Source organism: Leucopleurus acutus, assembly GCF_964270905.1.
Source record: "Leucopleurus acutus genome assembly, chromosome: 1".
NCBI lineage: Eukaryota > Metazoa > Chordata > Mammalia > Artiodactyla > Delphinidae > Leucopleurus > Leucopleurus acutus.
This window is the reverse complement of record NC_139142.1, coordinates 83,692,914-83,719,703: the sequence shown is the minus strand read 5'-3', so window position 1 is coordinate 83,719,703 and position 26,790 is coordinate 83,692,914. Positions and strand designations below refer to the sequence as shown.

At 46.9% G+C, this 26,790-nt stretch overlaps 2 protein-coding genes across 6 annotated transcripts in view; one reads left to right on the top strand and one right to left on the bottom strand.

The window, feature by feature from the left end:
* Positions 1-846: 846 nt before the first annotated feature.
* ZFYVE19 (zinc finger FYVE-type containing 19) lies at positions 847-7,663 on the bottom strand. Of its 4 annotated transcripts, XM_082833540.1 has the most exons (11): positions 7,524-7,663; positions 6,173-6,294; positions 5,950-6,003; positions 5,447-5,565; positions 5,205-5,350; positions 4,748-4,856; positions 2,509-2,718; positions 1,997-2,076; positions 1,587-1,685; positions 1,324-1,451; positions 847-1,241 (listed from the first exon to the last, which is right to left on the bottom strand). In XM_082833540.1, exons 1-11 carry the CDS (start codon positions 7,575-7,577, stop codon positions 1,172-1,174), a joined length of 1,191 nt encoding a protein of 396 aa, XP_082689666.1. In that variant the 5' UTR covers positions 7,578-7,663; the 3' UTR covers positions 847-1,171. The 4 variants fall into 4 exon arrangements, 3 of the variants coding, with proteins under 3 accessions (XP_082689666.1, XP_082689667.1, XP_082689665.1); XM_082833541.1 differs by lacking the exon at positions 2,509-2,718 and having other exon boundaries at positions 7,524-7,612; XR_014325995.1 differs by lacking the exons at positions 847-1,241; positions 1,324-1,451; positions 4,748-4,856 and having other exon boundaries at positions 1,642-1,685; positions 1,997-2,718.
* Positions 7,664-7,931: 268 nt separating this feature from the next.
* Positions 7,932-26,790, top strand: part of DNAJC17 (DnaJ heat shock protein family (Hsp40) member C17) — a 38,430-nt gene continuing 19,571 nt past the window's right edge. For both annotated transcript variants that reach the window (XM_082848684.1, XM_082848683.1), the window contains exon 1: positions 7,932-8,029. In XM_082848684.1, the coding sequence (XP_082704810.1) occupies positions 7,952-8,029 (78 nt within the window). In that variant the 5' untranslated portion in view covers positions 7,932-7,951. The remainder of the gene's footprint in view (positions 8,030-26,790) is intronic.

Below are 26,790 nucleotides of genomic sequence, written 5' to 3'. Positions count from 1 at the left end.
CTGAAGTGTTATACCATAAGGCCAGCATCCTGAGTCACTAGGCTGCATCCACATACCTCACCCATCTGTCCATCTATCCATCCATCCACCCAGGCCTTGAGAATTCAAAGATAAAGGTCACAGTTCTGCGTCAGAGAAATTACCATCAAGCAAGGCCTGGAGGCCAAGCAGAAGGCACCTGGCTAAGAGACACAGCATCCTGACATCACCAATAGGAACCCAAGTGGCAAAGACCCATAGGAGAGGTAACAGGAAAAAAACTAGCTGGGTTTGGGGGCCTCAGGGAAAGCTAAACCCTCTTCCCTCACTAAATGATTCAGGAGACCTCAGGCTGAGGACTCTTTCTTGAACCAGCTCCAAGCCAGAGGCAGAAAGAGAAAAAGCAGGGGCTAAGCAGAGGGGTGTAAAGGGTGAGCTCAGAGGCCAGGAATCAGGTCAGAAGGAAGTTGGTGGGGACAGACACTGGGTCTGAATGGCATGTGGGTTGGGACAGGAGCCCTGGAGGTGGCATCCTTTAGGAGTAAGGCAGGAAGCAGGGTATGCATTCACTGCTTGTGCATGCAGTGTTTGAGTATGGTGGGGCCTGGGGGCTAAGCTGGGCTGCCCAGAGCAGGATGCACAGTTCAGTTCAGTTCAGTAGTATGAATATTCATGCCTACTGCGTATGAGGCCACCAGGACTGTTCCTGCCTGCAGAAGCTTGCAGGATGGCTCAAGCCTTTTCCTCACTCTACAGGACTGGACTTACAGCCTACTCTGCTCTTGCCACCTCTCCAAGGCCTAGGCTCAGGGCCCACAGGGTTCTATAGATAAAAGATGCTGGGTCCAATGAATCAACATACTTTATTAAATGCTCTAAGTGCCAGTAGAGGGCCCTGGACCCTTGAGCAAGTTTCAGGACTCCTCCCTGGATTCAGGCTGGTCTTTCCCATCATGCCTCTCACTCCTAGTCCAGACTTCAATGCTGGAGGCTCCAGACTTCTGCCTTCCCTCTGGCTCCTCCAGTCATCGTCTCCAATGGAGAATCCTTCCTCCTTCCAGGGACGGAGGCTCAGGAAAGGGCGCATTCATAAGCAGTCTAGCCTGACATGTTCTCCCATCAGATGCCCTGGAGGGCACCCCAGCTTGTGTGACTCCTGTAGGATGGCCTTTCCGGGAGGACCAGGGTTCCCTCAGCTTTTATGCTGGGGGTGGTAGGCAGATGTCTGGTGCTCTTTAAGTTCAAAGGCATCATGGCCTTCCCTGTGGAGCATAGATAGAGGTCAGGGATCACAGGTGGCCCCGCAACTCTCCCAGCCCCAAAGAACATTCCACCTGCACACACCGGAAGCAGCGGACACAGTAGAGGTCTCCGTCACAGCTAGCACAGCGCAGGGTGGCATCCTCATTGCAGATGCAGCACCAGGGGAGCTCCTCTTCCTCAGCCTCAGGCCTGGCGGCCACGGCCTGAACCTTTGGAGACCAGGGAGGAATGGGGGACATAAGGTACCCGATGGGGTCTGGGAGGGCGGCTGGAGGAACAGTCGGCCAGGCAGGGAGGGAGGCTGTGGTGGCGGCCTGGGGGTCTGTGTCTGGGGTTTTCCTCACCTCAGGCTCTGCCCTGCAGGATTGGGCTTGGGGTCGGAGAGCTGGCTCTGCAGGGATGTTAAAGCCACTTGCCTCATCCAGGGCAGCTTCTTCAGTGAGCTGTGGACAGGGCGAAGAGGTACAGCTCCCCACTCCAGGCAGCCCCGCCAACACACAGTATTTCTGCGCTCTGTGGCCTGAGCTCTCAACCCATCTTCCTTTATGTTGTCCGTGGCTGCTGATACCCCATCTCAAGGGCCCAGGGGCAGGTCTGTGTCACAGGGGCAGGGGGGCCCAGCTAGAACAGGAGCTGCACAGTGACTAGCCATCGAGCCCCAGAGCGGAGGCAGAATGAATGGGGTCAGGTGGGTGGTGGGGCAGTGTGGCAGGGACAGGACAAGGGGTGGTCGGGTGGGTAAGGCGGGGCCGACCTGCTGAAGGACTCTCTGGATGGCTGTCTCCTCATCCTCTTCGTCATCACTGTCTGGAAGGCGGTAGTCCTGTAGGGTCACTTGAAGAGGGAGAGACGGGAGCAGGGGAAGAGGAGTGAGGTTGAGAGCTCACCTGAGTGGCTGTACTTCTGCCCCCAGCAGAGGTTTGGTTTCCAGTGGCACGTGTTCCAGAACTGAGCAGCCTTTGCAGCCACTCTGATCAGACCCTGCCCCACCATGCTGGGCTGGAGGGCATGAACAGAAGGCTCCGTACCTGAAGGGACCCAGGGTCCCCTGCCCCCTGATGGCTGCCACTTGTTCCTCATCCACTGCTTTGCCCCAGCACCTTCCTCGTGGTTCTCGGTGGAACTCGATAGACCCCTGGGCACAGGGACCCCCAGCCCCTGACTCAGCCTGGCAGGGAGTACAGCCACTGTGCAGTTTGGCCTGAGGGTGAGAGTGGGGAGGACTGCCCAGTGGACATGAATGACTGGCTGCTCCCCAGCCTCTACCTCTATCGGGGTCGCGTCCCTGCAGCACGGCCAGGCGCTTGGCGAGGGCCAGGATCTGCTCCTGCCTTGTGTTCTCCTCCCGAAGCGTGACTGCTGCCTCAGCCAGCAGCCTCCTCTTCTCCTCCTCCAGGGACCAGGTGGCCTGTCCCTTGCAGCTGGTGCTCTGGGCCCCTGGGTCCCCCTGGTTGAGGTCATTCTGGATAGAGGCGGCTGGAAAGAGTGATGCATTCAGGGAGGCAGACATTTCAGGATCTCTCATCAGAAACCACTGAGCCCGTTTCTCAACGTTTTAAAAAAAAACACAGATTGGGCTTCCCTGGTGGTGCAGTGGTTGAGAGTCCGCCTGCCGATGCAGGGGACACGGGTTCGTGTCCTGGTCTGGGAAGATCCCACATGCCGCGGAGCGGCTGGGCCCATGTGCCATGGCTGCTGAGCCTGCACGTCCGGAACCTGTGCTCCGCAACGGGAGAGGCCACAACAGTAAGAGGCCCGCATACCGGAAAAAAAAAAAAAAACCCACAGATTATCAGCTTTTTGTTCAACAATATCTCCTGTGGTTTATATTATAAATAAAATTAGTATTTCCTCCATTATCCCAAATGTAAAAAACTAGTAATCTTAGACATTTCTTTTTCAATTATATCCATCCCACCCACCTGATATTTTAACATGCTGCCCTTAGGGTGGGTGCCCCATGCTATGAGAATCACTGCCCAAAAGGAGCAGGATATGGGGAGGTCAAGGTCCAGCCAGGCTCTCTGCCTTACAGGTTGGAATCAGCATTTCCAGGGAGCAGCGCAGAGAGGACATGAGGGAAGCTGAGGTCTTGAACGTCACTAGGCAGGAAGAATTTTACCAGAGTGGGTGTGGCTCTGACATGGTCCCCTTTAGCTCAGAGTTTCAGAGTAAGATGTTTGAAGTCAGACAGCTTTGGGTTCAAGTCCCAGCTTTGCTACTTAATAGCTGTGTGACCTTGGTCAAGTTCCTTAAGCTCACCAGGCCTCAGTTTCCTCATTTATCAAATACGGATAATAACAGTTATTATAGGATTACTGAGGATATTCAGTGAGATTGTATCTCTAAAGCAGGGTTTCTTAATCTTGGTTCTATTGACATTTCGGACAGGATACTGGCATACCTTGTTTTATTGAGCTTCAGTTTATTGCGCTTCACAGATACTGCCTTTTTTTTTTTTTTTTACAAACTGAAGGTTTGTGGCAGCCCTATGTTGTCAGATGATGGTTAGCAATTTTTAGCAATAAAATATTTTTAAATTAAGGTATGTACATTGTTTTTCTAAACATGCTATTGTACACTTAATAGACTACAGTATCGTGTACATGTTTTACACGCACCAGGAAACCAAAAAATTTGTGTGACTCACTTTATTGCAGTGGTATTCAACTGAACCCACAATATCTCTGAGGCATGCCTGTAATTCTTTGTTGTGGGGTTGTCCTGTGTATGTACGATGTTTAGCAGCATCCTTAGCCTCTGCTCACTAGATGCCAGTGGTACCCTATGAGTTGTGACACCCAAAAAGTCTGCAGACGTTGCCAAATGGGCCCTGGAGGGAAAATCATCCATGGTTGAGAACCACTGCTCTGAAGCTTTTGAACAGCAGTGTCCAAAAGAATTTTTTAAGATGATGGGATCATTCCATATCATGTCTGTATTTGTGCTGTCCAAGATTGTAGCCATGAGCCACTTGTGGCTACGGAGCACTTGAAATGTGGCTGGTACCACTGAGGAACTGACTCTTAAATTGTATTTAATTTCAACTAAATGTAAATAGCCTCTTCCTCCTCTTTAGCATCATCATCATGATTGTAGAGAACATTCACTAAGCATTTACTATGAGCCAGGCAGGGTCCTAAGCACTACTGGATTAGCTCATTTCCTCCTCATGACTTCCCTGTGAGGTAGGTTTTACCACACATTCCTCCATTTTACAGATGAGGAAAGTGAGACTTAGGTCAAGTAACATGCCGAGGGTCACACAGCTAGTAAGTGGTAGAAAAGGGAATCACTGTCTAAGCCTAAAGCCCACATGCTTATCCACTAGGCCTACACTGGCTCCCACTGGAGTAAACACTCAATAAATGGTAGCCTTTGTAATGTTGACTGTTCTCTGATTGATGTTCACCTCCCAGAGCGTGGGCAGCAGAGCCTCTCCCACCTGGGGAAAGAGTCGGGGTGGGGGGGGCAGATCCCTGGGGAAGCTAGGTGGAGAAGATACCTGGGCCTCCTCGTTCCCATCTCTCATCAATAGCCACCTCCGCTGCTAGCTCTGTCAGCAGATCCTGTGCCTGCTGGGCCTGGGTCCTGGTGTCTGGTGGCTGATGTGCCTGCTCAGAGGAGGGAACCTCAGTGGGGAGCAGCGTAGGCAGGAAGCCGCACCATAAGGCTCAGAACAGTTTTAGGTCAGGGGTGGATACTGAGGAGTTCCCAAAGCTCAGGGAAAGGGGACAATTCCAGAGCCCACGTAATCAAGTAGGTCTGGCCGTCCCCAGCAGGACCAAGAGGCCACTCTTTCCTGCCCCACCCAATCCTGCTGCCTGTCCCTGGTTCCTTGGTCTGGCAGCAGGCCTCAGGAGCAGGAGGTACTCCTGCAAAGTATCTAAGCATACACGTATCTGGGCTTCTACTGGGTCCTCGTCCCAGGGCCTCCATCCCTCCAAAGCCACAGCACTCACCAGCTGGGGGGTCTGAGAAGGTGGAACTCTGCCCTGCAGTGAAGCAAGCCGTGCCTCCATCTCCTGGGTGGAAGGGATGGAACCCTGGGGTGCATCCTTCAGTGCAACTAGCCTGGCTTCTATCTCTGCCTGCGAGGGCACTGACTCTGCAATTGGCATAGAGAAGCCTTGTAAGATCCAGAGGAATCCTAGTCCCACGAGCCCTGAATAGTGTCTTTTCCACCCTGTCTGCCCCCACTCACTGGGCTTGTTCTCCTGGCGGAGCCGTGCTAGGCGCTCAGCAATGACTTGGTCTTGCTGGGTCAGTCCATGGCTCTGGGGAGTGTTGGGCTTCTGCTTGGCTTCCAAGGCTGCCACACGCCTGGCAGGATATGAGATAGAGGCTCTTAAAGAATGCAGAAGGGAGGGGTGAAGGCACTCACTGTTTCCCATTCAAATCATTTCTAGGCAGCTAGGGAGGCCTCCAACAGACAATTTTCTGTGGCGCTTGCTCATGTCACCCTGCAGCCCAACCCAGCTGACCGACGGGAGAGTCCAGATGAGAGGGCAAGGTCTACCAAGAATCTTTTCTGGGGAAAGGACGGGTGAGCTGCTTTCTAAGCCCAAGAGGGCAGTCAGGAGCCTGAGAGGTAGATATTTTCCTGATCCTGTGCTCATTTGATCTGTAGGCTGGGAAGAGACTCCTACCCTATGGCTCCCTTGTCCTTTCCCCATCCCCATTTGTCTCTGTCCCTTCAGCACTTACTTCTTATAGTTCTGAGGTGGTGACCACTTGGAGGCATTGGCAGGAGCAGATCCTCTATAGAGAAGAAATCTGGTGTCAGAAGTCACCTGCCATCTGCCTATCAGTGTCCCCCACCCCAAACACTTCCTGGGCTGACCTCTAGACATAGAGCACAAGGCTGTGAGGCCTGGCCATCTGCCTGCTGCCATGCTTGGCTGAACCCTCGATCATATTGGCTTCTCACCTGGTCAGAACCTCATGGCACTGCTTGCAGACTTTCTGTTGGGTGTTTCCAGCCCGGGGAACCGCTGCACTGAAGCTAAGACAGCCGGAACAGAAGGCCCGGCCACAGTTCTTACAGCCGTACTACAAGAAACATGAAGCAAGGGGTCTACCTCTCACCTGCCCCTGCAGGCTCCTCCCTGGGACTCTCCAAACACACACAGAGAGCAGACACTGGAGTTGTGACCAGCTGCTGGGAGGAGGATGAGGAGTGGGGCCCCTAAGGACTGGGGAGAGACAGGGGTGATTCCTCAGTCTCCAGTATTCTATTCAAATCTCGAAAGCTTCATGCAAAATTCCCATGCTTTCTACTCTGTCTTCAATTCCCTGACACTGGAGTGTAAAAGACAAATAGGCAAAGCCCCATGCTTCAGGTCACTGACTCTTCAAAAAGGAGAAACAGTGCAGAGCCCATGCCTTCTCTGCTCTAGCAGAGATGAAAGGAGGCTTGACTCAGAATGGGATGGTAACAGTAGCAGCCTCCGTTTATTAAGCATTTACTGTGTGCCAGGCACTAAACTCAGTACTTAACTTTCATCACCTGATTTAATCCTCACAATTTATACACACTATCTTACTTATTCCTGATGACCACCATTATTATTCCTACTTTAAACGGGGTCAGAGAGGTTACACGACTTGCCCAAACCAAGGTCAACCCATGAATGACAGGAGAGCTCAAATTTGGATCCTGACCACTTTGACTCCAAAACCCAGGTTTCTGAGTGCTACATGGATCTGCTTCCCTACCTGCTATTCATTCATCCTATCTGGTTCCTATCTCCTGGTCACAACTGAGGCTGAGGAAGCCTGCAGTTTACCAGGGAAACTTGGCAGGTCTGGCCTGAGGACAAGTGAGACTTTGCCATGGTGCCCTGGGGCAGGAGAAAGGGCAGTAATCTAACTCAAGAAACCGGGGAAGGGCTTGCTGGTGACGGTTTCAGAGCAGAGAGAGCAAAGGGCATGGTGTGATGGAGAGTAGGCTGTGGAGAAGCAGGGTGGAGGGAAGGAAACAGCCGGATCCTACACTTGGCAGACAGAAAAGCCTAGATTTCCCAAAATGACAGGAGCCCAATTTACAGTTTATGGGGAACTCTCACCTCCAGCACCTCACTGGACCCTCACACCAACCCCGAAAGCGAGGGAGTGTTAGCCCCACTTTATAGAAATGGAAACTGAGGCTCAGTGACTTCATCAAAACCACACACTTGGAGACGGCCCGTAAAAACAAGCCTGCGGACTGCAAGTCCTGTGCGTTTCCCTCTACTCCGCGTCCTCCCTAGCCCTCTAGCCCCCGGGGAGAGAAGACTCGCCTCCTTCTTGAAGAGGGTGAACTTGACAGCGCAGCCGTAGCACCTATTCTCCATCGTGGTTGCCGGCGCGGCGCGGCGCGGTCGGCGGAGCTGAGCTCCTGCGGCTCATATCCAGGACCCCGTGCACCCTCACCCAGCCCCGCCGTTACTCTCCACGCCCACTCGCGCGGGCCAACCAAGGCCTCCGACAGGAGAATCACTAAGGTCACGTCAGCCCGAGAGCACCAGCGGCGGACGCGAGGGCTGTTGGGAGTCGTAGTTCATTCACTAGTGCCCGCTTCCCTCAGAGGCAGTCAAGCCTAGTTCAGATCACGACATTTCCCAGGAGGCTAAGCGCCTTCCTCAGGCTTGGGGTCGATAGTCCCCGGGAATCCCCACACGCTTAGGCTCTTGGGAGTTGTGGTACTAATCCAGTCAGGGTTGGAACCATGGCGGTGACCAAGGAGCTCTTACAGATGGACCTGTACGCGTTATTAGGTATCGAGGAGAAGGCGACGGACAAAGAGGTGAGAACTGGGGCGAGGAGGGCCGATCCCGAGCGACCTGGCGGGCTTTCCCGTCTTGGCGCCTCGCCCGAGGCTGGCACCACCAGCTTTCCACGTTCGGCCGGGCCCTGAGTGGGGAGCGAGGGGCGGCCCGACGGCCTCAGGTGGGTTCCCAGACCTTTCCTGAATGGTCTGAGGGCCTCACGAGGAAGAGGGGGCACGAGAGGGAGGCTCCTAGCGCGGGGAACTGTACTGTGCTCTCCCCGTGGCCCTTGTCTAGAAGGAGCCGCGGGTGAGTCTGTGAGACAACCCTAGCCTACTAAATGCGCCTGCGCGGTGTTAGCCTTCGATTCCGCTTCTATCTAAACTGTGGCAGGGGGAGCTTCATTGTCTCTCTCTTGCTGGCTGATTTAACTCTGCTTAGAGCCTAGGGCGGAAGAAAGGCCAGGTCTCAAGGCTCCTCCATTCCTTTTTCATACCCTCCGTGGCAGTGTGACCTATGACTCTGCCATCTCTATTTTCTTTTTACATCCCAGCCCTTTGACGCTTTTCAAGTAGCAGATGCTCAGGTGTTGCCCTCTCACCATGTGCTAGTGGGCCAAAAGCAGGAGGATCAGAAGGATAAGGCAGATGACCTAGAGTTTCACGGGAAGGCGTTGATAGATGTGTCAGGGAGTGGGACACTGATCAAGCTGTAATTAAGATTTATGTTACTTTCTCCTGGATTATGGTGGTAGCTGTAGCAGTGTAGGAAGGGGAGGCAGATAAGTCACCAGATGGAAATTAATGCCTGCAGATGCCCTTGTACCTCCAGGCTGCTCTGCTCATCGGCAGAGCTTGTGAGAAGAGGAAGCTCTGGGGCAGAAAAGCAGGGAGACCCATAGGGCCCTTGAGGAGGGATACTGTCAGCCTGTACAGAACTGTTCCCTGCAGCTGCAGCTGAAATCAGAAGTGGGCCATGGGGATGTATACACAGCACCAAAAGCATCTGTTACACCTATCTCATAAGTCTTAAATTTTCACTATTAATAATGCCTAACACCTATATAATACTATGTGCTGGACACTATTCTAAGTGTTCTACATTTGTAAATTGTTTAATTAGTACTTCGTTAATAGTGAGAAATTACTTTGGACACTTCACACCAGATCTAGCCAGTGTGTTGGAACCTCGAAGTTGAGAACTCCTGAGGAAGGCAATTAAGAGCCACTGATGTATATATTAATCAGAGAAGTGACCTAATCAGATTTTTTTTTTGGTATGCGGGCCTCTCACTACTGTGGCATCTCCCGTTGCGGAGCACAGGCTCCGGACGCACAGGCTCAGCGGCCATGGCTCACGGGCCCCGCCGCTCCGCGGCACGTGGGATCCTCCCGGACCGGGGCACGAACCCGCGTCCCCTGCATAGGCAGGCGGACTCTCAACCACTGCGCCACCAGGGAAGCCCGACATAATCAGATTTTAAAGAAAATATTCAACATCAGTGTGCAGAAAGGACACAAGTAGGGGATGGGTAGAGGAGCTGCCACTAGGGGGTCAGGTGGGGCTGTTGTCTAGGCAAGAGGCCAAGGTCTAAGCAGCACAGTGAGGTTGGGATTCAGTTTTCACTCAGGTGAGATAAGGGATAGGTAAGAAGACTTTTTTTTAAAAGATTTTTAAAATATTTATTTATTTATTTTGGCTGCGTTGGGTCTTTTGAGTTGTGGTGGCACGCGAGGTCTTCGTTGAGGCGTGTGGGATCTTTCTTTGAGGCGCGTGGGCTTTCTCTCTAGTTGTGGTGTGCGGGTTTTCTCTCTAGTTGTGGCGCGCGGGCTTTCTCTCTAGTTGTGGTGTTCAGGTTTTCTCTCTCTAGTTGTGGTGCGTGGGGTCCAGAGCGCATGGGCTCTGTAGTTGCAACTTGTTGAGGTGTGCGAGCTCAGTAGTCGTGATGTGCGGGCTTTGCTGCTCTGCGGCATGTGGGATCTTAGTTCCCTGACCAGGGGTCGAACCCACGTCCCTTGCATTGGAAGGCGGATTTTTTACCACTGGACCACCAGGGAAGTCCCCTGGAATCATTCTTGATACCTCCCTATCCTCTCACTCTTGCATCTAGTCCATCACCAGGTCCTAATGAATTCACTTCTCAAATAATCTCCAAACCTGTTCATTAATCTCCATCTCCACCACCACCGCTCCAGCCCAAATGCCCATCAACTTCCATCTGAATGATTAGAGTGGCCTGCCAACTCATTTCCCTGCTTCCAGTCTATTCTATTCCACTCTGTTGCACTCCTCCAATTTGTTCTACTCACGGAAAATGGAATAATCTTGGTGCTCCTTTAAAACCCTATTGCACTTTTAATAAAACATGCAATAGAATTTCTTACCCCTTCTTACATGCTTTTCCCTCTGCCGAGAACACTCTTTCTCCCCTTCTGTTAACCTGGGTTACTTTTACTTGGCTTTCAGAACTCAGCTTAAATGGCACTTCCTCAGAGAGGCCTTGCCTATTGTACTTTCATAGCAGCCACTTCTCCTTTCCAGCACTTATATCAGTTTGCAAGCATATATTCATTTGTGTGATTATTTATCTCATGCCTTACTCCCCTCTGTACTCTTAGCTCTGAGGAGCAGGTCTGGTCCATTCACTTCTGTAGCATCCCCTTCCTGGTGACTGGCACAGAGTAGGCTCTCAATAAATATTTGTTGAATGAAGGAAGTAGCAGCTAAGAGCCCACTGGAACAACTTGGCTTGAGAATCAGGAGATCTGGGGCCTCATTCAGAGCCTGACTTTCCTCAAATGTAAAACGAGGGAGTTGGGCAAACTATGACTTCAGGGGTCAAATGGCCCATGACCTGGTTTTTAATGAGCCATGAGCCGAGAATGGTTTTTCATGTTAAAACGATTGTAAAAAAACAACCACAACTCAACAACAAAAAACCGAATAACTCAATGAAAAAATAGGCAAAGGACTTGAATAGACATTTCTTCAAAGAAGATATATAAATGACCAATAAATACATGAAAAGATGTTCAGTACCACTGGTCATTAGATAAATGCAAATGAAAACCACAGTGAGATACCACTTCATACTCATTAGGATGGCTATTAAAGAAAAACAAAAACAGAAAGTTACTAGTGTTGGTGAGGATGTGGAGAAATTAGAACCCTTGTACATTGCTTGTAGTGCAGCTGCTGTGGAAAACAGTCTGACAATTCCTCAAAAAATTAAACATAGAATTACAATATGATCCAGCAATTTCACTTCTGGGTATATACCCAAAAGAAATGAACTCAAACAGATATTTGTTTTTTATTTATTTTATTTACTTTAGGCTGTGTTGGGTCTTCATTGCTGCACACGGGCTTTCTCTAGTTGTGGAGAGTGGGGGCTACTCTTTGCTGCGGTGTGTGGACTTCTCACCGCGGTGGCTTCTCTTGTTGCAGAGCACGGGCTCTAGGCACGCAGGCTCAGTAGTTGTGGTTCGCGGGCTCTGGAGCACAGGCTCAGTAGTTGTGGCGCATGGGCTTAGTTGCTCTGCGGCATGTGGGATCTTCCCGGGCCAGGGATCAAACCTGTGTCCCCTGCATTGGCAAGCGAATTCTTAACCACTGCACCACCAGGGAAGTCCCTCAAACATATTTGTACACCCATGTTCATAGTGGCATAATTCACAATAGCCAAAAGGTGGGAGCAGCCAAAGTGGCCATCAACAAATGAATGGTTAAACAAAATGTGGTATATACATACAATGGAATATTATTCATCCTTGAAAAGGAAGGACATTCTGACACATGCTACAATATGGATGAAACTTGAGGGTATGATGTTGAGTGAAATAAACTAGTCACAAATGGACAAATATTATATGGTTCCTCTTGTACAAGATTCCTAAGAGTAGTCAGATTCACAAAGTAGAATGGTAGTTTCCGGGGGCAGGAGAGTGAGTGTGGAATGAGGAGTTAGTGTTTAAATGGTACAGAGTTTCAGCTTTACAAGATGAAAAAAGTCCTGGAGACTTACGGCGGTAATGGTTGCACAATATTAATGTACTTAATGTCATAGAACTATACACTTAAAAACGGTTAAAATGGTAACTTTTATGTTAATATATATTTTATTTTATATATGTTTTACAATAAAAACAACCAACCAAAACAGAATAAAAACAAAGAAGAACATATGTCACGGGAATTTAGAGAGTCAGCAAGTCCCAAAGGTAGATGTTTTTGTTCCCCATCCAGCCCTAAGGGGGACAGGTGGGGCAAGGTATCATTTTCTTGTAGGAAAGCTTTGAGTTGAGGACCCAGGTTTGGTGTGGAAGTTCTCCGGGGGAGAGGATAACGCCCCAGGAATCCAGTCTCCTCCTAGAATCTCAGGCAGTAAGCCCCAGGATCTTATGTGCTAATGCACATGTGCCTGTTTGCGTGTATGTGCGCACACACACAGTACAGGGCCGGGCCCTAGAGCCTGCCAAGATGAAGAGTAGGTCATGGATTAATGCCACTTGCAAACCTTGAAGAGATTCTGAATTAATCTCAGGGATTATTTAGGTGACTGCAATGGCCTTCTAATCCTTTTCCTAGTTCTGTTCTTGCCCCCTTGAGCCTCTTCGCACAGCAGCCAGAGTGAGCCTTTAGATGGTAAATCAGATTGTGTTACCTCTGCTCCCAGCTCCCCAGGGGCTTCTCATCAGTGTTAGAATGAAGCCTGAAGGCCCTCCCTGGCCCTTGGGGCCCTCAATGCCCCTCTTGCATGTTCCCTACCACTCTTCCCTTGCTCACCGGGCTCCAGCCACACCACATCAGTCCTATAATTTTTTTTTAATTGTGGTGAAATATACATAACATGAAATTTTCCATGTCAACATTTTTTTTAGTGTACAATTCAGTGGCATTAAGTACATTTACATTGATATGCAGCCATCACCACTATCCATCTCCAGAACTTTTCCATCATCCCAAACTGAAGTTCCATAACTTTAAACGTTAACTCCCTATTCTCTTCTCCCCTCAGTCCCTGCTAACTACTATTTTACCTTTCTTCTCTATGAACTTGACTATTTTATGTACCTCATACAACATGCAAATATATAGTATTTGTTTTTTTATATCTGGCTTATTTCACTTAATGTAATGTTTTCAGGTTTCATCCATTTTGTTGAATGGATCAGAATTTCCTTCCTTTTTAAGGCTGAATAATATTTCACCATATGTATATACACATTCTGTTTCTCTACTCATCTTTTGATGGACATTTGGGTTGTTTCAACCTTTTAGTTGTTGTGAATGGTGCTATTAGGAACATGAGTGTATGAATATCTGTTCGAGTCCTGCTTTCAGTTCTTTTGGGTATGTATCCCACAGTGTAATTGCTGTATCATTAAAATTCCATGTTTAATGTTTTGAGGAACTGCCATACTGCCTTCCACAGCAGCTGCACCATTGCACATTTCTACAACAAATACTCAGTCATTCCAGTTTCTCCACATTCTTCCCACCACTTGTTATTTTCGGTGTTTTGGATAATAACCATCCTAATGGATATGAAAGAGGCCTCCAGTGATATTTTTTCAAACTCACCTAACACATTACTGCTTCATGGCCTTTACATTTGCTAGTCCTTCTGTTTAGAACATCTCTTTCCTGGTAGTTGTATATCTCACTCCCACACCTTATTCAGATTTCCATTCAAGTATCGCCCCCTACCCTCTCAAAGGCTTTCAGAAGTCGTACATCTAATTACTACACATTGTATTACATGTCCATTTGCTTACCATTGGTCTCCCCCATTAGAATGTAAAAAGTCCAGGAAGGAAGAGACTTACTCTTTTATGTTTACTGCTATGTCTCTAGCACCTAGAACAATGCCTGGCCCTTGATAGGTGTTCAGTCAATCCTTGTTGAATGATTGAATATGTATTATTACTTTCTTATGCAGTCATACTTTGTGGCAAAGTGAAATTACTAGACCAATCAAATATATTTACCAAAAGTAAATGTATTGGGCTTCCCTGGTGGCGCAGTGGTTGAGAGTCCGCCTGCCGATGCAGGGGACACAGGTTCGTGCCCCGGTACGGGAAGATCCCACATGCCACAGAGCGGCTGGGCCCGTGAGCCATGGCCGCTGAGCCTGCGCGTCCGGAGCCTGTGCTCCGCAGCGGGAGAGGCCACAACAGTGAGAGGCCCACGTACCGCAAAAAAAAAAAAAAAAAAAAGAAAAAAAAAAAGTAAATGTATTTAAAAGCTTTTTCAAAATTGTCTTTCAGAAAAGTGGTGCCATCTTATACTCCCACTGGGTAGGCAGGAGATCACCCCATCTCTCAGCTGGCAGTTCCCATCCTGGCTCTCAAAAACAGCATGCTGTGTGCCCAGTGCCTTGTGCATGTGCGCGCGCACACACACACACACACACACACACACACACAGCAGGTCCCACAGTTCATTAAATGAACTTTACAGTGTTCTCCCTGCCTCTTTTGTTTTCCTCTTTCTTCATCTGTGTTTTCGAGGAGGGTAGAAACATTTCCCACAAACACCATTCGATTCCACAAACTTTTAAGTGCCTACCTACTGTGTGCCTGTCGCAGAGTCTGGTGCTAGGGATACAAATGTGAAGAGAGCAATTCCTGGAGGGTCACCCCATCGTGTCTGTTTCCAGCCTCTCTGTCTCTTGCTTTTGTGGTCCATCATTTTGAAATGCAGAGGTCAAAGTTGATAATTCTAGAAGGTGATGCTTTCTAATCAGATGGTGATTTCCTAGAGAGTGTAACTCATGTAGAAAATGACAGCTTTTATAACTAATCTTAACAAGTAAGGCCAAGAGTCGTTGTTTGTTACATCTACCGTGTGTTGAGAATGGATGGAAATCATAATACAGAGCCTTGAACAATGTTGGGAATTCTAAATGTGCGTTTGTGATCATCTTTGTACTTATCACCAGTGACAGTTAAGAAAGTGGACTTTAGAGGCAGTCTGACTGGATATTGGCTCCATGACTTACCTAGTTTGTGACCTTGAGCAAATATTTAACCTCTGTGTGCCTTGGCTTCCATGTCTGCGAAATAGGAATGGTGGCAGTCCCTCTTCGCCGGCCTTGTTATGAGGCTCAGTCCAGGCAAAACACTTGGCAAGGCACTTGGCACAGACTCACTACAAGTTCCCTCATGCTGTTATCATTGTTGCTCCACCTTCCTTACACTGTAAGTGCTAATGTCCAATGCACATCTCCCAAACTCATGTCTAAGTTTACCCTCCACTCCTCACACCTTCTCACTCTTTCCAGTCCTGATAGACCAGTGCTGATTCACCTCACACTACACCAGTGATTCTCGACCAAGGCAGTGGTCAGGGTAGAAAGGCGGTGGGGCATCAGGTAGAACAAAATTGAGGATCAGCAGAGTTCACTATTCAGTTCAAATCTACAAATGAATGGAGTATGTCACCATGGACAAGGGACTGTGTAGGCATGGTGGGACTTCAGAGCTGAAGAAGACATCACTTCTGCTTTCTGACAGCTCACACAATATAGTAAAGAATGAATTCTGAGGTAGAGTGAAAGAGGTGGAATAAAAGCATATAAGAAAAAAAAAAAGTATATAAGGAAAATGCTGTCAGAATAAAGAGGAAGACAAGATTCATATGATTGGCAGGATCATGGAAGACTTCCCCTGAGGAGGTGTTTTTGTGCAAGACCTTGAGAAGAGAAAAGAATATATCACAGCAGGGTTAAAAGGGATCATCATGGTCATTTACTCTCTTCATTTTATAGACAGGAGGATGGAGGTCCAAAGAGGCTATGGAGCTTGCTGAGATCACCCAGTGAGTGAGTGTTGGATCAGACTGGAGCCCCAGTTTAATATTCCTTCCACTGCTCTGCAGTTGACACGTGAATTTCTCTCCTGTCTATAGCAGCCTTGCCTTTCATTTGAAGCCCTTTGAAGGGTACATAACTCACTGTATCTTGGCAGGTATTACTTGGTGAAGCTTGAAAATGCATTTTGATCAACTGTTTGAAGACTGAAGTTTTTTGTTTTGTTTTGTTTTTGAAGACTGAAGTTTTAAATGTATTTACCAGGAAAACTACCATGGAAACTTAATATTCACCTTTTCAGTTTATATTTTATTATTGCTTTAAGGAAAAGGCTGTTTTACCTGTTTGCTAGCTAATAACTTTATTTATTTTTTAAAGGGAACTTTATTTTTATTTATTTATTTAATTTATTTTTGGCTGCGTTGCGTCTCTGTTGCTGTGCGGGCTTTCTCTAGTTGTGGCCAGTGGGGGCTACTCTTGGTTGCGGCGCGTGGGCTTCTCACTGGAGTGGCTTCTCTTGTTGCAGAGCGCAGGCTCTAGGCACGCGGACTTCAGTAGTTGTGGCTTGTGGGCTCTAGAGCGCAGGCTCAGTAGTTGTGGTGCATAGGCTTAGTTGCTGCGCGGCATGTTGTATCTTCCCGGACCGGGGCACGAACCCGTGTCCCCTGCGTCGGCAGGCGGACTCTCAACCACTGCGCCACCAGCGAAGCCCGGCAGGAGGATTCTTAACCACTGTACTGCCACCAGGGAAGCCCTAATACCTTTATTTAAATCACTTATTTCTGTTATACCCTAGAATGTGATACATTGACATTGTTTCTTACAGATTTAAAAGGAATAAGTTTTTGGGCTTCCCTGGTGGTGCAGTGGTTGAGAGTCCGCGTGCTGATGCGGGGGACGCGGGTTCGTGCCCCGGTCCGGGAAGATCCCACACGCCAAAGAGTGGCTGGGCCCGTGAGCCATGGCCGCTGAGCCTATGCTCCGCAACGGGAGAGGCCACAACAGTGAGAGGCCCTCATACAGCAAAAAAAAAAAAAAAAAAAAAGGGAATAAGTTTTTGAGGACAGAGAAGGACTTGAAGGAATGGCATGAAGGGGTAGAAGTCAAAGTGCCTGGCATGACAAGGAATAGGACATTGCCTAGGGTCTGTTGAGGGTGTGGCAGGAGTTGAATCTGAAAAATGTGGTATCTCTGGGCCTCTAGGCCCTAGGGTGGTTGGACTTGATTCTGTGGGCATCTGGGGGCCATTTCTGGATTTGAGGTGAGCCTGACTCAGTCCACTGTCTCCAATGGGAGCCTTTCTCAAAGCCTCTTACCTCCAGACCAGGCACTGAGGCCTCAGGGTTGGGCAGTGAGCCTGGTTTCACTTGACAGCTGTCGTTCATTCACCAAGGGCCTGACCAGAGCTGGGTGGGACCAGGAGCCAGGCCTCCAAGTCCTCTCTGTACCTCTCTGATGGTTAACTCATTCCTGGGTTTGTCTGTCTGGCTGAAACTCTGAATTTTTGAAGTTCCTTGGCTGCCTGTTAAGTCAAAAGGAATGATTCATTTGTGTTTGTAAGCTGTAAGCTATTCATTAGCATTCAAGATAATACCTCATATTTACATGACACCAAAGAGCTTTCACATAAATTATCTCATTTGATGTGATCTTCAAAGCCTGTGAGGACTTCCCTGCTGGTGCAGTGGTTAAGAATCCTCCTACCAGTGCAGGGCACAAGGGTTCGAGCCCGGTCCGGGAAGATCCCACATGCCACGGAGCAGCTAAGCCCGGGCACCACAGCTACTGAGCTGGCACTCTAGAGCCTGCTCGCCACAACTACTGAGCCTGCGTGCTGCAACTACTGAAGCCCATGCACCTAGAGCCTGTGCTCTGCAGCAAGAGAAGCCACCGCAATGAGAAGCCCACGCACTGCAACGAAGAGTAGCCCCCGCTCACCACAGCTAGAGAAAGGCCACATGCAGCAACAAAGACCCATCCCAGCCAAAAATAAATAAATAAATAAAATATTAAAAAAAAAAAAAGAATACATAAGAATCTAGGGCTTCTCTGGTGGCGCAGTGGTTGAGAGTCCACCTGCCGATGCAGGCGACACGGGTTCGTGCCCCGGTCCGGGCAGATCCCACATGCCGCGGAGCGGCTGGGCCCGTGAGCCATGGCTGCTGAGCCTGCGCGTCCGGAGCCTATGCTCCGCAACGGGAGAGGCCACAACAATGAGAGGCCTGCATACTGCAAAAAAAAAAAAAAAAAAAAGAATCTGTAACTTAAAAAAAAAAACAAACAAGAGTGTGGGGCTTCCCTGGTGGCACAGTGGTTAAGAATCCGCCTGCCAATGCAGGGGACACGGGTTCCAGCCCTGGTCCGGGAAGATCCCACATGCTGTGGAGCAGCTAAGTCCATGTGCCACAACTACTGAGCCTGCGCTCTAGAGCCTGTGAGCCACAACTACTGACCCCGTGTGCCACAACTACTGAAGCCCATGCACCTAGAGCCCGTGCTCCGCAGCAATAGCAGCCACCACAGTGAGAAGCCCACGAACCACAACAAAGAGTAGACCCCGCTCGCCGCAACTAGAGAAAGACTGTGCGCAGCAATGAAGACCCAGCACAGCCAAAAATAAATAAATTAATTTAAAAAAAAACAAGAGTGTGAGGTACGCAAGGACTATTAGCTCCAATTTATAGATGAGAAGACTGACACTGACAGAGTTTGATTTGCCCAGCATAAGGTGTCTAGTAAATGCAGAGCACCTGCCCAAACCTGCATTTTCTACTCCTATTTCAGAGCTGTTTTCCATGACTCACACCTCAGGAGCAATTAGGGTAACAAGATATGGGTCTGCGGGCCCCAGAAAGCCTTGTGTTCCCATCTGTGACGCAGATAGAGATTTGACTCTGTGGATAAAGCTGCACGACCTGGGTGAGCTCAAAGGGTATTAAGCCGACCTGGACAACTTGAGGAAGTATGTTAAAATTTGTGTTAAAACTACCACAGTGGAGTTTTCATTTCAGCTAAGGTAGAATTCAAAATATTCTCCATTTGCATAGCTGCTTTCCCTATTTTTGCTGTTCCTGAATACTGTTATTTGGTTATTATTATTTTTCTTTAAATTGACTCACTTGTTTTTACTAATATAATTTGTTTATAAAGGAAACCAGTGTGTTAAGGGGAAAAAAGAATGAGATGTAGGGAGTACCAGGGCCCAGAGAGAAAGAGTTCTGCACCTGGGCAGAGGAGAGTGGCTTTGGGGGTAGGGACCCAGGTCTCCAGGGGTTAAGAGTGACAGCAGGCTGTGGGGAGAGGTGAGGGGCCGCCAGACCCAGGGTATCTGACAGATCTGAGGGGTGGGAATCTCCAACCTGATAGAAGAATGCAGGTGAGGATTTTGGAGTCTGAGCATGATGTAAGCCTGCTTAGGGTAAGGGTGGGAGGGAGAGGCGGGGCCTGAGAGAAGGGGGCATCGGGGGAGGAGGAGGGCTGTAGACTGTGCGCCAGGTGGATAGCTGGCTTGTGGAAGTGGGCTGAGAAGGAGGGCAGGGAAGGGGTTGAGGCCCAGGAAGGGATACTGGGAGTGCTAAAGGGGGACCCAGAGGTGAGAGCCCGAGGGGTACGAGGACCAGAAGAGTGACCTCAGGGATGGGCTGGGGATCCAGATCCTTTAGGGTGCATAGGGGCAACATATGGGGAGAAGCAGCCCAGGCCCTGTGCATGGTCTCAGTTGGTTCAGGCTGCACAGGTCACTGTCCTGAGTCTGGACTGTGGGCCGTGGTTAGCAGACTACAAGAGATGTTGGTGTGAGGTCTGGGTGTCCCCAGCATCTCGTTACCACCAGCAGGCCCACATTTTGGGAATGTTGAACTAAGGGTGCTGGTCTGAGGGGTGGCTGGCACCCTGCTTGCTCAGAGCCTTTGGAGCAGTCTGGTTTCCGCAGGAATTTGGGAATTTCTATGTAGTGCTGTTGCAGTGTGGACCACAGGCTGTAAGGAATGAAAGTGGCCAATCTTTTAGGCAGAGGGGACTTCCAGGTAAGTGCCTAGAGCTCTGTGGTTTACTTCCTGCCTATGACATCAGGCAGTCACATAACCTCTGGTGTTGTGGCTAGTACAGGGTTGGGGAACTGTCTGCTTCCCCCAGGCTTAGGGAACTGTCTGCCTCCCCCAGGCTTAGGAAGAAATTACTGCCCAGGCCTAGATTACTGACTGTTCCCATTCCTGGAACTGGGCCTGTAATGGCTTCCTAGCTGATTCACTGGCATGGTTTGTTCATTCAGTACCTGTTGTCACATAGAGTGACCTCCCTGTGTGCCCTCCGTATCTGAGTCTGACCTACGAGTCTGGCTTTTGAGAACTGGGCTTAATTACTTGTACTGCTTACTTGGCTCCAAGTTTTATTATAAGAAAGGATAGCAGCCTTTTAAAAAATAATGATCTCTTCTATGTAGGGCACTTTTCTTTTAAGTTTAATGATGGCTATTTTATATTTATTGGACCCCTTAGTGCTTGGCTTTTTTGTGTAAGTCAGGAGTTCATTCCTTATAAGAGGTGAAACTGAAGGCAGGTGGATTGTCAGAGGCCGTGTTGTGTGCCTGGCGCCAAGCAGTGGAGATGGCGGGAGAGCCAGCTCCAGGCTCCTTTCCCTGCTCTGGGCTCAGGTTGCTGTGAGTGGCGAAATCAGTTATGGAGCTCCGGGAAGGCCTGAGTGGGTGGCTGCTAATTCATGACTCATTATTCCCCTCTGTGATGTGGGCTCTGGGGGGATAACATTTAGTTCCCACTGCAGTTCTCTTATCAGTCTGCGGTAGTGATTTCTTCCCTTTTCCAGGTTTAGTTTCTCAAAAGGAAGTGTTAGCAGGTAGAAGGGGAAATTATGAAATAGTGTGGGAAGGTCTCCTAGGGTTGGGATAGCACCCACTTCCTTCTGCTCTTCAATAGGCCTGAAGTAATTGACATAGTTGAGGCTTCCTAATTGTGTTTGGTTGAGAACAAATGGACATGTGCCCCTTTCATTCAATAGATATTTACTGTGTGCCTACTGAGTACCAGGTGCTGTCCAGTGCACAGTTCTGGCCCCTGGGGATAGGCAAAACTCCCTGCCCCCTAAAGCACATTCCCTTTATTCGTAAGAACCCCCATAATTTCCTGTACCTGTATGCCCTCATTTGAGGCACAATCATAACCAGTTTATCTGTTTTTCCAGACCATACCAGAAAAGAAACAGCAGATTATAAGCACTTCCAGAGACAGGCTGGCATCTGGCACAGTCTAGTAGAGGCTGACTGGGGAGGAGATAGAGAAACTATAAAAAGAGTAGAATTTAAGATCATTACCACCTAAGGAAGCGTAGGGAAAGCCTGACTCTGCCCTCAGTAGCATCTGAACATGTACTGTTCAGTAGTTTCTGTTCTGAATGATGATCCTGAGATATGGAAGACAAGATTAAATTCAAGTAGTGTCCTAGGATGGGGAAAGGGAGTAATATTTCAGAAAGACATCAGGAGGAAGACCACACTTCTGCAAATTGGAGTTTAAAGTCCTCGTGGAGCTTATGTTCATCTGAGATCTCTGTTATTCTGGGGCTGAGCCTTGGAGACAGCCTGGTCATCTGAAAAACCATGGTCTGGGCAGGGGGCATTGGGTGAGAGGCCCCTCAACTGTCACCTAGCTCTTTTCTGTGAAGTCTCAGGAAATGCAAATGAATGTTTCCAAGTGCTAGGGAAACCTGGGGATTTAGGAGAAACCTATAGGTAAGGAAGGAAAACTGCAAGTGTTAAGACAATTCAGTAGCTTTTGGCACCTTCCAGTGGCTGCTTCAACCTTGCCTAGGTGTCCCAGCACTTGCAGACTCGGTTTCATAGAGGAGCTGCCAACCCGAATGCCTGGGATTAGATGGTCCTGTCTTTCTCTCACATCATTACATGTAGGGTCCTACTGTTTCTTTGTTCTTCTGAAAGTTCCTCTTCCTTCCCAACTTATCATAGTTAAGAAATATTAAAAATATTGTTGCATCTTTTTGCCCTGAATCCAGCCTCTTGAGCTGCTAGCTAATAAGGTAGAATATTTTGTAATAAACAATATCGACACGGAAGCTTTTCAAAGGCCTGCTGTAGGAGAGTTGTGTTTACATGAGAAATTCTTCAGGCACCAGTCACTCCAGGAGGGCTGGGCAAAGCTGGGAGTCTTATTTATATATATATATATATAACACAAAACACCAAACTCCAGGCCAACCGGTTCAAAGTCAGAACTGGCCTTCAAGGCTAAAACCTAGCAGTGGGCTTTGCCCAGGGCAGGCTTAGCAGCTGACCATAGTAATAACTAGTGAATCAGGACAGACACACTTGGCCAGCATTCTTAGGCCAGCTGGGTTTTGGTTCATGGCCACTCTGGAAGATCTCAGGCTACTTACCCGTACCCCCTACACTTTGAATGAGAGTAGTTCAGAGCCCCTGGGGGCTAACCAAGGATAGAATTTTAGAACTGCCCCCAGCAGACCTGAAACCAGCCTTGTTGTACACCTCAAGAATTCATACTGGACTCACCTGGGCCCATTGTGGACCCATGTCCATCCCTGGAGTTCCTGTCAGGTTGGCATTGTCCTGGGCTGGTGTCACAATTTACCTCCCTCTCGGGAGTGGATAAACAAGAGGTTTGGACCTTATATTGAGTGCCTGGTTTTTGTTAGGTACTTCACATGGGTTATTTTCTTTAATCCTCACAACAGCCCTATGTGTATGGGATACTTCCCACACTTCGTAGTTGAAGAACCTAAGGCTGAGTGAGATCCAGTAATTTGCCCAAGGTCACACTAGTAGTATGCGGAAGATTCAAAATTTGAAAACACATGTTAGACTCCAGAGCCTTCTTTCTTTCCGTGAACCATGCTACTTCCTAGCTTAGAATAGTTGAAAGAAGCTCAACATCCCTGGTTTTTTGCTTTTTGTTTTTTTATTTTTAAAAATAAATTTATTATTTATTTTTGGCTGTGTTGGGTCTTTGTTGCTGCACACAGGCTTTCTTTAGTTGGCGCAAGCGGGGTCTACTCTTTGTTGTGGTGTACGGGCTCCTCATTTCTGTGGCATCTCTTGTTGCAGAGCACGGGCTCTAGGTGCTGGGGCTTCAGTAGTTGTGGCACACGGGCTTCAGTAGCTGTGGCTCATGGGCCCTAGAGCACAGGCTCAGTAGTTGTGGTGCACGAGCTTAGTTGCTCCACGGCATGTGGGATCTTCCCGGACTAGGACTCGAACCCATGTCCCCTGCATTGGCAGGCGGATTCTTAACCACTGCGCCACCAGGGAAGTCCCCTGTTTTTCTAGATATAATTGACATATAACATATTAGTTTCAGGTATACAACATAATGATTCGATATGTTTGATGTATATATTGTGAAATGATGAGCATAATAAGTCTAAGTAAATTACGCCCATCACTGTTCATAGTTAAAATTTGTTTTTTCTTGTGATAAGAACTTTTAAGATCTACTCTCTTAGTAACTTTCAAATAAACAGTACAGTATTAAGTGTAGTTGCCATGCTGTACATTACATCCCTATGGCTTATATATTTTATAACTGGGAGTCTGTACATTTTGACATTTTGCTCCCCCCACCCTCCCCCAACTGCCTGCCTCTAGCAACCACCAATCTGTTCTCTGTATCTATGAGTTGTTTCTTGTTCGTTTGTTTTTTAGATTCCACATGTAAATAAGATCATATGATATTTGTCTTTCTCTGTCTGACTCATTTCATTCAGCATAATGCCCTCAAGGTCCATCCATATTGTCTAATGGAAAGATTTCCTTTTTTATGGCTGAATGAGTATATCTGTCTATCTGTGTGTATATATGTGTGTGTGTGTATGTATATATATAATCTCACATCTTCTTTATCCATTCACCCATCAGTAGACACTTAGGTTGTTTCCATGTCTTGGCTACTGTAAATAATGCTGCATTGAACATGGGGGTGCATTATATTTTCAAGTTAGTGTTTTCATTTCTTTTGGATAAATACCCAGAAGTGGAATTGCTGGATCATTTGGTAGTTCTGTTTTTTATTTTAAAATATTTATTTATTTATTTATTTAGGCCATGCCGTGCGGCTTGTGGGATCTTAATTCCATGACCAGGGATCCATCCAGGCCTTTGGTAGTGAAGGTTCAGAGTTCTAACCACTGGACTGTCAGGGAATTCCCAGTAGTTCTATTTTTAATTTTTTGAGGAATCTCTATACAGTTTTTCATAGTGGCTGCACTAATAGTGCACGTGAGTTCCCTGTTCTCCACATCCTTACCAACACTTACTCTTGTCTTTTTGGTAAGGTAGTATCTTGTTGTGATTTTGATTTGCATTTGCCTGATGGATAGTGATGTTGAGCACCTTTTCATGTACCTGTTGGCCATCTGTATATCTTCTTTGGAAAAATGTCTGTTCAGATCCTCTGCCCATTTATTAATCAGATTGGGTTTTTTGTTGTTTGTTTGTTTGTAGGTTGTTTTTTGTTTTTGGGGTTTTTTGTTTGTTTGTTTGCTATTGAATTGTATGAGTTCTTTATATATTTTGGATATTAACTCCTTATCAGATATATGATTTGCAAATATTTACTCCCATTCCATAGTTTGCCTTTTCATTTTGTTGATGGTTTCCTTTGCTGTGCAGAAGCTTTTTAGTTTGATGTAGTCCCACTTGTTTATTTTTTGCATTTGTTGCTTTTGCTCTCAAATCCAAAAAAAAAAAATCATTGCCAGGACCAATGTTAAGGAGCTTACTCCCTATGTTTTCTTTTTGGAGTTTTATAATTTCAGGTCTTACTTTCAAGTCTTTAATCCATTTTGAGTTAATTTTTGTGTATGGGTAAGATAGCAATCCAGTTTCATTCTTTTGCATGTGGCAAAATGCAAAATGGGGAATGCAATTTCCCCAACACCATTTTTTATTTTTTAAAATTTTATTGGGGAAAATTTTTTTATTGGAGTATAGCTGATTTACAATGTTGTGTTAGTTTCAGGTGTACAGGAAAGTGATTCAGTTATACGTATATTCATTCTTCTTCAGATTCTTTACCCATGTAGGTTATTACAGAATACTGAGTAGAGTTCCCTGTGCTATACAGTAGGTCCTTGTTGGTTATCTGTTTTATATACAGCAGTGTGTGTATGTTAATCCCAAGCTCCTAATTTATCCCTCCCCTCCCCGCAACACCATTTATTGAAGAGACTGTTCTTTTCCCATTGCATATTCTTGGCTTCTTTGTCCTTTCCCCATTACATAGTCTTGGCTCCTTTGTTGTAAATTAATTGACTGTATATGTGGGTTTATTTCTGGGCTGTTCTGTTCCATTGATCAAGATGTCTGTTTCTATGCCAATACCATACAGTTTTGATTACTGTAACTTCGTAAATAGTTTGAAATCAGGACATATGATGCCTCTAGCTTTGTTCTTCTTTCTCAAGATTGCTTTGCCTGTTTGGGGTCTTTTGTGGGTCCATACAAATTTTAGGATTTTTTTTTTCCTGTTAAAATGCCATTGGAATTTTGATAGGGATTGCATTGAATCCATAGATTGCTTTGGGTAGTAAAGACATTTAAACAATATTAATTCTTCCACACCATGAGCATGGAATATCTTTCCTCTTATTTGGTCTTCTTCAACTTCTTTAATCATTGTCTTTTTGTTTTCAGTGTACAGATCTTTCACCTCCTTGGCTAAATTTATTTTTAGGTATTTTATTCTTTTTGATGAAATTGTAAATGGGATTGTTTTCTTAATTTCTCTTTCTGATCATCCATTGTTAGTGCCTAGAAATGCACTATGTGTATTGATTTTGTATCCTGCCACTTTACTGAATTCTTTGATTCTAACATTTTTTTTGGTGGACTCTTTAGGGTTTTCTATATATATAATATGTCATCTGCAAATAATGACAGCTTTACTTCTTCCTTTTTGATTTGGATGCCTTTTATTTCTTTTCCTTGCCTAATTGCTCTGGCTAGGACTTCCAGTACTATGGTGAATGAAAGAGGGTAGAGTAGTCATCCTTGTCTTGTTCCTGATTCTTAGAGGCAAAGCTTTCAGCTTTTCACCATGGAGCATGATATTAGCTGTGGACTTGTCATATATGGCCTTTATTAAGTTGAAGTATATTCCCTCTATACCCACTTTGTTGAGAGTTTTTATAAATGGATGTTGAATTTTGTCAAATGCCTTTCTGCATCTCTTGAGATGATCATAAGATGTTTATCTTTCATTTTGTTAATATAGTGTTTCACATTAATTGATTTGTGGATGTTGAACTATCCTTGCATCCCTAGAATAAATCCCACTTGATCATTATGTATGATCCTTTAATGTACATATTATTGTTTAATTCTGTTTGCTAATATTTTGTTGACAATTTTTGCATCAGTGTTCATCATGGGTGTTGGCCTATAATTTTCTTTTCTTGTGGCATCCTTGTCTGGTTTTGGTATCAGGGCAATAATGCTGGCCTTGCAAAGATAGTTTGGAAATGTGTCCTCCTCTTCTATTCTTTGCAAGAGTGAGAAGGATTAGTATTAATTCTTCTTTTTTTTTTTTAACCTTTAAAAATTTATTTAAACAAAATTTTTTTAAATTTTAGGCTGTGTTCGGTCTTCATTGCTGTGCGCAGGCTTTCTTTAGTTGTGGTGAGTGGGGGCTACTCTTCATTGCAGTGTGCGGGCTTCTCATTGAGGTAGCTTCTCTTGTGGAACATGGGCTCTAGGCACACAGACTTCAGTAGTTGTGGCATACGGGCTCAGTAGTTGTGGCTCGCGGGCTCTAGAGTGCAGGCTCAGTAGTTGTGGTGCACGGGCTTAGCTGCTTTCATTGATCTTTCTTTGAACCATTGGTTGTTTGGTAGCATGTTGTTTAATCTCCACATATTTGAATTTTCCAGTTCCCTTCTTGATTTCTAGTTTCATGCCATTGTGGTCAGAAAAGATGCTCGATATGATTTCAGTCTTCTTAAATT

Bases quoted from the DNA above. Each gene is read 5' to 3' on its own strand.
- ZFYVE19 (XM_082833539.1), bottom strand. From the start codon at position 7,577: ATGGAGAATAGGTGCTACGGCTGCGCTGTCAAGTTCACCCTCTTCAAG. The intron at 5,566-5,949 runs GTAAGTGCTGAA...ATATCCTGCCAG, and splicing joins CCACCTCAGAACTATAAGAA to GCGTGTGGCAGCCTTGGAAG. The intron at 2,719-4,747 runs GTATCTTCTCCA...CACTCTTTCCAG, and splicing joins ATGGGAACGAGGAGGCCCAG to CCGCCTCTATCCAGAATGAC.